This window comes from Danio rerio, chromosome 14, assembly GCF_049306965.1.
Source record: "Danio rerio strain Tuebingen ecotype United States chromosome 14, GRCz12tu, whole genome shotgun sequence".
NCBI classification, from domain to species: domain Eukaryota; kingdom Metazoa; phylum Chordata; class Actinopteri; order Cypriniformes; family Danionidae; genus Danio; species Danio rerio.
Genome location: NC_133189.1, coordinates 36,305,800 through 36,317,500, shown reverse-complemented (window position 1 = coordinate 36,317,500; position 11,701 = coordinate 36,305,800). Strand labels below are relative to the sequence as shown.

Sequence of the window (11,701 nt, the reverse complement as noted above, 5' to 3'; positions counted from 1 at the left end):
TACCATTACAATTATGGACTGATAAATTTATGTCAGTGGGCAAACATACCAAATCACAGTGTAGATGTGTGTGAAATATCCCTTTTAATGAATAACGATATACTTGTATTAATGTATCGCTCAGTTGACACTTACATGTTCCATTTTCCTGTGAAACCTTTGGGAAGGAAAAAAAATGTATTAATGAAACATGAAGTAATACTTCTTTGTTATGTTGAATGATTTATTTAATCTGGGATGTTTTACAGAATGTTTTGACATAAATGCATACCTTTCCCATTACAGTATTCACTTTTTCTATCAGAATTTGACATTCTTGTGCCCTGTTGCCATTCACACATTGCTGTAGTTTCTTCAGAGTCGCCGTGTCTTCCTGATAGACCCATTGCAGTTCCTAAATATGAAGGAAAATGCATTTATGAAAGTTTCCTTTGATGATTATGGAAATTACTGTAAATTATATTATGGACCACCGATAATATATTTGAATTTGAGGTTTACAAAATGAAATGAACATTTAAAGCAAAATAAAAATCAAAATGGGATGGATAAAGTTACCTAAAGTATAACATTTCCTAAAGCTATACAATTGCCAATAGACATGTACTCCAAGTGTGAAGTACACAACCTGGGAGATACATGTAATAGAAGTATTACAACTATATATACACATATAGAATACATGTATTACAAATAATATATATACACACACATGCACACACACACACACCTATTAAATAGGAAAAGGATACATCAAATACAAGTACAACTATATACATTAAACTATATGCTCTAAGATGCATATTTCACAAGTACAACTACAGTTTTCTTAAATAACATTTTTGTAAAAAAAAGTTTTCTCAAAATATGTAAATACTGTAAGTTGACATAAATAAGCTTAACCTTAATTAAATCATGCCATGGTCATCCATTTCTTGCTTTATGAACATGAATACGAATTGAAGCTTTATGAACGTGAATACCAATTGAAACTGACCTACATTTTTATTTCTTACTGATTGTTTTACTGTTTACTACTGTACATAAAAGGCTAGTATACCCAAAGTTGTGTAATTAAGTGTTTAGCATATTACTTATCAACAGTGTTTGGGAAAGTTACTTTAGAAAGTAATGCATTACAATGTTGAGTTAGTTTCCAAAAAATAACTAGTTGTGTTACTTAGTTACTTTTATATTGTAAGGAATGAGTTACATAAGGTTTAAGTTGCTTTTGCTTTACTTTTTCTGACCTGGCTGAGGCTTAATCTCTTTTAGAACTTGCAAGGGTTTTTTTTTCTTAATTTTTTTTTTCAAATATAGGAGATCTACCATTAACAACACATTGTATAACCTTCATTTACCTTAAAAAGAAAACAAATAAAAAAATAAATGAAGGATGATTTAGTCTTAAGTAAACTTCCTGAGGCCAGAGCTCTATGCTGTATATACTGTGCAGATTAATGAAAGTTGAAAGCAATGCATTTGCTACTTTTGTACTGTTTGTCTTATTAAAAAGTAAAATCACTGTGCAGGCAAATAATCCTCTTTTCCTTGTCTTCTATTTGTTTAAAATAAAGAGAATATTTCTATCGCAGAAATGTAAGGCTCTGCCATCTTCCTTTCTGCTTGTTCTTGCATTCTTTCATTGCATGCAAGTTTAAGCGTGACTACATTATTTTAATTTAGCAAATTTTAAAAGTGAATTAACTAAAGTAAAAAGTAACTCAAATATTATTACATTATTTTTTAAAACCGAATGCGTTACATTATTCGTTACTTAGAAAAGCAATGTTTCCATGTAGTGGAACTCATTTTAATTATTGAGTCACACTTTTGACATCCAGTATAACTCATTCAATGAGATTGCATAATTTGAAGTGCAATTTGGTTTTAGTTTCCGCTCAAGACATAAATGCTGTTTTTTGTTTGCTTTGTTTCTTTGATGCGCTGCACTGCTGCCCTGTTCATCAAACCACAGAACTCAGGAAATACACCAATGAGATCTGGCCTCAGAGTCTTTTAAACTTAACTGTTTCTCTCTGTGTTAAAAAAAAAACACTACTAAGATTTCAGCTCAGCGCTTAACATGCGAGAGCACATCATTTACAACCTCACAGATTTTAGGATGCATTCTTGTAAATAATTTTGGTTCAATTGAAAAAAAGTACAATTTCGAAATATTTATGCACACTTGATGGGAAGTCACATTTAACATTGATAATTAAATAAGCTTAGTGTTAAAATTTAAAGTAATACACCTTAGAATTGATTTAGCCAAAAACCACATTGTTTCTCATACCTTATAACAAAATTTATATATTATGGGTTGAAGATTTTCTTTTTTTAAATGTACTAAAATACTTATTTTTAACTTGATATGTAAATAAATAATTTTGTAACTTTTTTCCAGCAGGAACCTTAGTAAATATGTATAATCTTATCAAATTAAAACATATTAAAACATTCATTTATCTATTACACTGTAAAACCCGACAGTCAACTTTAATCAAATGAAATGAGTGTAGTTAACTCAAATTTGATTGAAAGTTAATTCAACTCATTTGAAAAGAGTTTTGAACTCAGCGTTGAATAATAAGTTAATTAAATACCTCATTACTTCAACTTAAATGGGGTAAGTTTACACTACTCATACAGATTCATTTATTTTATTCAAATGATTTGTAGCAATCGGTTTCCTCAAACGGTTTAAGTTGCCTTAACTTACTGGGTTTTACTGTGCTCAAATTGCTTCGTTTACTCAATGAGTTCACAGTACTCATTAGGATTAGTTTTTGAACTTAAATGGGTTTAAATGGTTTGAGTTAGCTTAAATTATTCGAATTTACAGTGTATAAGCATAATATTCATAATATCATCCCATGGTAGTAAATTTCTTGCTTTATCAACATAAATAACAATGGAAATCTACATTTTTATTTCTTACAGATTGTTTTAATGTTAACTACTGCACATAAAGGGACAGCAGGGACCCAAGTAAATGTTTAGAATTTTATCCAATTAAAAAAACATTTTTAAACATTGACATGCATTACATAAAAATAGTCTTTCAATAAAATTTATTAATGGAATATGTAAAAACCTTCAAAATTCAAAAAACTAATTTAGACTATAAGAACTGCAAGAGAATCTTAATAAAAAGAAAACTAATAATATTATTAGCAAAATGACTATATGAAATATTTAATTGGACGTGAATTACACTGAAAATAAAAATGGTGTATTTACTGTAAAACAATTTTCACTCAGAAATTTGCAGTAAAATTTAAGTAATAATTGCAAATATCTCTTTAAACTTAAAAAATCCTTTAAGTTGTAGCTTTCAATGAAATATTTATCTTTTTTTTTTGTTTAAAATTATTTACTAAGCAAACTACCATATAAAAAAACATATAAATGTTAATTTAAATCATTTTAAATAATAGTTTTCCCCTGTTTGTGGCCTGCAGTAAATACAAGAGAAATCGGTTCATACCCCGTTGACTTTCTGGAACAGGTAGAGGAAGCCTCCGAAGGTCAGTGTCATTAACAGCAGTAGCATCACTGACAAAAACTTGACTAAAGGTGTGTTTCCCGATGGCTGAGCTTTCTTGTATCCTGCGCGTGGAGGCACCGGTGGGGGGTTGTAGCTACTGTGAAAGGTGTTTATCATGGTGAAAAGAGGTCGAGGAGTTGACAAGAGAAGAGACGTTTACTCCAGTGGCACCCATGCAGTTCTGAAGTGCTGCTCTCAACGCAACCAAGCTCATTTGACTGCCACTTCCTGAGAGATGTCACTTTTTCAGATGGGCTGAGACTAGCAGCATGTCTTTTTACGTAATTTGGTGTAAATCAACTTTGGAAGATATTTCTGAGGCTTTATTCTTTAAGGCCACACTTCTTTTTTGTTTGTTGTTCGTTAGTTTTTTGCTTAAAGGTCATTGTGTTTGCAGTATTTTTAATTTTTTTCCGAGTCAAGTAGTTTCTCTTCAAGTTCAAACAAACAAAAAAAAAACCATCAAGCTGATTTTGAACATCAAAATTAGACAACCAGCACCAACTTTTTATGTCAAGTATGTACAAACCCATTTGCTGGGTTACAATTTTTAACACAACAATTGGGTTTGAACATATTTGACATAAATTTGGATTAAAGGGCTCCTATGATGAAAATCATCTTTTGAAGGCTGTTTGGACAGAACTGTGTGTAGGTATAGTGTGTCCACAGTCATATTGGGGTGATATAAAGACAATAAGTCTCTTTGTTTTAATTTCCTGATGTCAAAATAGGATCCAAATTCCTCCCATTTTGAGGCCCACCGCCATGTAATGCAGGAGTGCAGTTTCCCTGCCCACTGAATTAATTGACAGCTGCGTATTAACATGTCTCCATATTAAAGCATATAATCATATTCACAAGACAGGACATGCTCAAAGCAAACTGGATTAAACAATCTAAAGGAGAAAGGAGTAAAGGAGATCTGGTCCATTCTTGTCTGTCACTGTGCTGTGTATACATGAGATGCAGCAGGAGAAGCTACACCCATCATAGCAATAGTGAACGACCTCTTTGGCTCTGACATGCACATGGGAACGGTGGGCAGGGAGAATCAGCTCATTTCCATTAAAGGCACAGGCAATAAAAACTGCTACAAAGTCAAAACTACTCAAATTTCCAATTTACACAAAGGTATAATAAATAATCTGTAAAAATGTTTTGAAAAGAATTATTGTAAAGAAAACAAATCGTGTTCGGGTGCTTTCTGGTTTTCTTGGGGTCTAGAATTAGCAGAATTAGCTTGCCAGTTTAGTTTTCACCAATCTTGTGTTTTATGTAATCGAATCGTCACTTGAATCACTCTTTGCTTCCATGCAAATTATTATGTATTAAGTATTATGGAGCAACTGAGCTTTATGGTACCTATAATGCAGAACTGGTGAAAGCTAAACTGCCTAGCCAGCCAATCTGGCTCCATGATTCAGACCCCTGATTTTCATAATCTATGTGATGGTTTTCTGAGTGGATTTGAGAAATGACTTCTTACAAAATATTCGGTTTGTTTACTTTTGACCCAAAATTGAGTAGAGAGTGTATACCTGTACAGTTGAAGCCAGAATTACTAACCCCCCCTTGAATTTTTCTTTCTTTTTTAAATATTTGCCAAAGGATGTTTAACAGAGCCAGAAAATTTTCACAGCATGTCTGATCATATTTTTTCTTCTGAAGAAAGTCTTATTTGTTTTATTTCGACTAGAATAAAAGCAGCTTTTAATAATAATAATAATAAAACATTTTAAGGTCAAAACTGTTACCCCCTTTAAGCGATATATTTTTTTCGACAGTCTATCAAACCATCGTTATACAATACTTGCCTAACTACCGTTATACAATAACCTGCGTAGTTAACGTAATTAACCTAGTTAAGCCTTTAAATGTTGTTTTAGACTGTATAGAAGTGTCTTGAAAAATATCTAGTCAAATATTATTTACTGTCATCATGGCAAAGATAAAATAAATCAGTGATTAGAAAGGAGTTATTAACACTGCTACGTTTAGAAATCTGTTAAAAAAAATCTTCTCTACGTTAAACAGAAATTGGGGGAAAAAATAAAAATTGGGCTAATAATTCAGGGGGGCTAATAATTCTGACTACAACTGTACATAAGGGCTGCACAATATATCGCTTCAGCAACGATATCGCAATGTGGGCATCCATGTTAAGTTGGCATTAAAGTTAAATAAATTATTGTTCATTAGATATGGTTTGTTGAGTCATTTTAAATTTCAAACATAATCTATTAATGTAATTTTTTTTACTCAGATGTATTTTTTAAGGCCGATGGCTGTAAGATTTAAAGCAAACTTAAACAATAAATTATAAAGTTTGCCACTTTACCAAGGATTAATTGAGCTTAATTTTTTATCAAATGAAGACTATACAGACAACACAGTGTAATATTAGATTACTTTCTTTACCTAATATTCCTCCAAAATCCATAAAGCACTGTTTATTTTGTTTTTATCTATGCTAGACTTTTTAAAATGACATTTTATATATTTTTTTGTATATTTTATGCAGATGCACTCGGCTACAAAATCATTCCAATCAATGTGAAATTGTGAATTCTTCCCAAACAGTTACTTAAGTAACATTGTGAAATTATCATCATATCGCAATATATGTTGCAGAGATACAAAATAATGTAGTGTCAGTTTTTTCCAATGTCATGCAGCACTAATATACATGCACATTAATATGTGAATACTTGCAGAATAAGTGGTTGTTGTAGAGGACTATAAAAACAGACTTTCAGTTTGTCACCAAAGCACAGGAAACAAGGTCACATGTTCACACGTTTAAAATAAACACAACACCTCCATTAAAAAATCTGACCACAGTGCTGATTAGATGCAAGTTGGTGCAGCTAAGAATGCATACAGACGAAGAAATGCATATGAAACCTGTTACTTGTCTACCCCAACCCTTTGGTTCATTGATAATTGAGGTAGATAAGATACTACTTTACCACATCTAAAACAAATATCCCCGAAAATGCATGATAGACAGGCTTTTCATTTGCAATTTGGCCTTTATGCAGCCACCGACTTCTGACCTCAATTTAACCACTGACTGGTGGTCTGTGCTACATATTCTCACAAGTGCGTGTAATCTTCCCTAGTACAGTAGATGTTTCAAGCAGAAATGAGCATCTTAGAACTTAAATTCAGCATTTCATTCACCTTTACTTATAAAGATGTTGATGGGGCATGTATACAACAGAAACTGCTGATTATCTAGTATCTGCAAAGGAAAAAAAACACACATCAGTTTTTACATGAACTCCAGCATCTAACCTCAATTCCACCCCCACTGACTTCTCTAGAGTCCCTCTGCCAGCACTCACATTTTCCATAGTCATCAGTATCGCTTCAGATGTGTGCTAAATACAATAGGAAATGAGCTTCACCCACAAGAGCCATGAAAGGACCTAAATGGGAGCGGTGATCAAACCTTTGACCTTTATTTACACAGAAGCATCAGAATTAATATGCAGTGTAGTTTCAGTGAATGGATGTGGGAGGAGGAGGTGCATCTATGTGATAATTTCCACATTTTGATACTTTAATACAGTTCTCATGAGTAATATGAAGTTATGAAGAATGATAATGGCACGTCACATCACAAACAAAAGCTACACTTTGAGAAAAGAAGGTTTTTGCATCTTTCAGTCAACAGTTTCTAAATAATATTAATAAAAATGATAAAGCATATATTTCATTAGGTGGAATATGTTTTGATTATCTAATGAACCTTAGTTTTTGTAATGAAAATGTTACATTAATGTTAAAAGGTTTTTTATGGCAGTGTTTCCCAAAGTGGGGGTCGCAGGACACTGACAGGGAGGTTGCTTGGTGATTTCCAAAATCCAAATAAATGTTATTAAACTATTACAATAACCATATTTCATCAATAATCCACAGAAGATGCAAATGGTAATTAATAGTTACATGAAAAAACAACATCACGCAAAAGACAGGCCATCAGCCTTTCAGTTTATTTTCATAGGATTATGTATTTATGTTAGATTAAGAACACAGCAATAGAGTCAGCTGCAGCAGATTGCTATTATAGCACCAGGTTAAACATGCTAACACCTTTATTGCAATTAAATACATTCAAAATGAATATAGGCCACAACTGAACATTGAGAATGATCTCAGAGTGGCGGTCTCCAAAATTAAGCCAAGAATAGACTTGTGCTGAAAACATCATACCCACCAGTCTCTCCTCAGAGGAAGTTAATATTAAATTAAACAAATTAATGAATGACTATATAAATTATATGGTTGTTAGACTGTTGCACTGTGTTGTGTTGTCAATATACTCATGTTTAGGCCTATTGTTGTGTGCCATGTTTGTATATTTATAACCACCTCTGAGAAATTTGGGTGTCTCGAGTCACTGGCATTGATATTTTGAGGATCGCGGGCTGAAAACTTTGTGAACCCCTGCTTTATGGAACCACTGACCTGATTTAACATGCAGGGCATATTTTTCCCCACTGCAAGCTCTAAAAGGCTCCATGAAGCTCTTTAACATTTAACCTTTGCATTTCACAAACGATTATTTAGATCATAACAATACTCTTCTTACTAAGAAATAAATGTTTATCTGCAGAAATGTTGACTAAAAATATTCATAAAATGCAAAATCTACGTTTGAAACCTTTAATTTTAAGAGTTTACTTTTAAAACATCTTTTAAAAATCAAAAATGTGTGTAAGGAATCAAGATTTGGTTGCTTTATGCAATCTCCACTATACAGGGCGATATTCAGCACCATCACACTAAAAATCCTGGCTGGGTGTCGACCGTTCATATAAGCGGATGCTGCACGTTGTACAATCCTGAACAGTTAGCATCCTTATTTGCATATTCGCATTTGTCTTAAGCTGAGTTGGTCATATAATAATTGCCATAATTAAGAGACTTCAGCTGGTAAAAAGCATTCTCGTGGCAACATGTAATTACGATATGTTAAGAATTAGTTTTGTTTACGCCATCTCGTAATCATTGATAATAATTTTGAGATGACGAGTGACATTTTACTCAAAACTGTACATGTGTTCGCTCTTTGCATCTCATGAGCTGTAGGCCTATGTGCAAATGGTTTCAAGCAGGGGCGGATTTAGAAATGTTGAGGCCCTAAAGCAATTCCGGCCATGGGGCCCAGCATTCCTAATATGCAACCTTTTTATTTTGTTTATTTATTTTGCTGTCTTTTTTATATTATATAATCCAGTTTTTTACCTCTGCATCTAAATGCAATCTCTATATTTTAAATGGTTAATTTTCTTAAAATGAGTTCACAAAAAACAAAAAAATGAAATATAACTATTTCCTTTTTTAAGACCACATCTTCATCTGATTTGACTGCTCCATGATTGAGGTGGGGGACACATTTGCATGAAAAAAAAAGTGAAACCCTCACAATATAATATATAATAAAAAACTATGTTATGTATTATTTATTCTTAAAGGTATTTATTCGGGTCCCCCAGATTTTCTGGAGCCCTAAGCCCTAAGCTTACCTTGCTTATTGGTTAAATCTGCGTCTGCTTTCAAGTGCTGTAAATCATATTTTATATTTTAAACTAGATACATTTTAAGCTATTGACTTTTTGTAAACCTGAATGGACTTTTAGACTAAGGTTGTGTACGTAAAACTAATGAACTCTCGAGGTAATTAGCTTACCCAGCCATTTTTTTTCATGTTGCTGTTTAATTCGAATATTCAAATAGTAAGAAGAAAAATATGAAAAATACTATAGTAATTTATAGTAAATAGTCTACTGTTGTGTTTTTCAACCATGCTGGTCTAACCGAATGACTCTCTTGTGGGAACTCTTTAGTTGCTATGGTAATACAGTGTTGGTGCAGTGGGTAGCACAATCGGCTCACAGCAATAAGGTCGCTGGTTTGAGTCCCGGCTGGGCATTTCTGTGTGGCGTTTGCATGTTCTCTCCATGTTGGTGTAGGTTTCCTCCGGGTGTTCTGGTTTCCCCCACAAGTCCAAAAACATGTGCTATAGGTGAATTGAATAAACTAAACTTAGTGTGTATGTGTGTGAATGCAAGAGTGTATGAGTGTTTCCTAGTGTTGGGTTGTGACTGGAAAGGCATCCGCTGTGTAAAACATATGCTGGATAAGTTGGTGGTTTATTCCGCTGTGGTGACCATTGATTAATAAAGGGACTAAGCCGAAAAGAAAACGAATGAATGAATATATACAGTTGAAACCAAAAGTTTACATACATGTACATTCTAAAAAAGGCACATAACCATTTTTTTAATGTCTGATGTAAAATCATATTAAACATTTTCTCTTTTAGGTCAGTTAGGATTGCCAAAATGATTTACATTGCTAAATGCCAGAATAATGAGAGAATATCTTTAGTGAGAATTTTTTTTATTGCTTTGTTACATACATGTCCTTAGTATTTTGTAGCATTGCCTTTAAATTGTATACCTTGGGTCAAACATTTTTGGTATCCTTCCACAAGCTTCTCACAATAGTTTGAAGGAATTTTGGCCCATTCCTCCTGACAGAATTGGTGTAACTGAGTCAAATTTTTGTCAAATTCAAAGTTTTTTCAGCTCTCCCCACAAATTTTCTATAGGATTGAGATCAGGGCTTTGTGATGGCCACTCTAAAACATTGACTTTGTTGTCCTTAAGCCACATTTTAACTACTTTGGCAGTTTGCGTATGGTCATGGTCCGATTGGAAGACATATTTGCGGTAAAGCTTTAATTTTCTGGCTGATGTCTTGTGGTGTTGCTTCAATATTTTTACACACTGTTCTTACTTCATGATGCCATGTATTCTGTGAAGTCACGTAATCCTGTATTCTTGTTCCCAGGCTTGAAAGCTTCCCCCTTTTTCCTCCAAATGTAATGCTGGTCATTATGGCCAAATAGTTCCATTTTCGTTTCACCAAACAGGACATGTCTTCAAAAGTCAAAGTCTTTTTCTATGTGTGATTTTCCAAATTGTAATCTGGCTTTTTATGGTGCTTTTGGAGTAATAGCTTCTTCCTTGCTGAGTGGCCTTTCAGCCCATGTTTGTACTGGACTCATTTCACTGTGGATAAGGAAACTCTCTTCAGCCAGCATCTTCATAAGGTCTTTTAGTTTTAGCACGTTCATCTCTGGGAGACGGGAATTCTTCTCCTTTCTGAGTGGTATGATGGCTGGACATCCCCATGTTGTTTATACTTGTGTATTATTGTTTGAACTGATGAATGTGGCACCTTCAGGCATCTGAAAATTGTACCTAAAGAAGAACCAGATTTGTGGAGGTCCACAATTATCTTCCTGATGTCTTGGCTGAATTCTTTAGATTTTCCCATGTTGTCTTAAATACCATTCTACAGTTGTGCCTCAAATTAACTTAAAAGTTGTCAGAAAGTTCTTGACACAATCATCTGAGACTTTTCAGAGGCACAGTAATCTTAATGTATGTAAACTTTATGTATGTAAAAAAATACTTTCAAGTAAGTAATAAAACATCTAAATAAATCTCACTTCCTTTACTCTGGTATTAGGCAAATAGAAAAGAGAAAAAGTTTAGTCACATTTAACATCTGACATTTAAAAAAAGGTTATGTGCCTTTAGATACTGTGTATGTAACCTTCTGGTTTCAACTGTATATAATATTTTCTACAACCATAAGTTATATTATACTAAAATACACCAGTCTACTGTTATAAATACTCAATTATACTATAGTAGTTATTAGTTTATCACTTTACAATAGTTAACACTACAATAAGCTCTATAGCCTTCAATAACAATGTGTTGATATACATAAATGTGTTAATATATGTAAAGAGTGTACAGTATAATAAACTTAACTTTAGTGTGGTTCAAAAACACAGTTCCTTATTTTATTATTGTGTGATTGACACTAGTTATACTCAACTTTAATAGCTCCTTTAAAGGCGTCTTGTGTAAAACAGTGCCATAAATATAGGTATAAGACTAAAATTTGACTAATAAAACAAGATACAAAAAATGTCTCTTGCTTATAGAGCAGTTTGTTGTGCATATCCTCTTTATGGACTAACAGTGTTAAAATAATAATAACTCTCCACAGGGTTTTATAAACCCAGATTAAAAAAATGTGTTAACCCTGCTTCTA

At 33.0% G+C, this 11,701-nt stretch overlaps 1 protein-coding gene across 2 annotated transcripts in view; it reads right to left on the bottom strand.

The window, feature by feature from the left end:
- Window positions 1-5,744, bottom strand: part of cd40lg (CD40 ligand) — an 11,631-nt gene extending 5,887 nt beyond the window's left edge. Inside the window, 3 exon segments of one of the 2 annotated variants that reach the window (NM_001144809.1) lie at window positions 136-157; window positions 272-394; window positions 3,494-3,925. In NM_001144809.1, coding sequence (NP_001138281.1) covers window positions 136-157; window positions 272-394; window positions 3,494-3,670 — 322 coding nt within the window. In that variant the 5' untranslated portion in view covers window positions 3,671-3,925. 2 annotated transcript variants of the gene reach the window in all.
- Window positions 5,745-11,701: the final 5,957 nt, after the last annotated feature.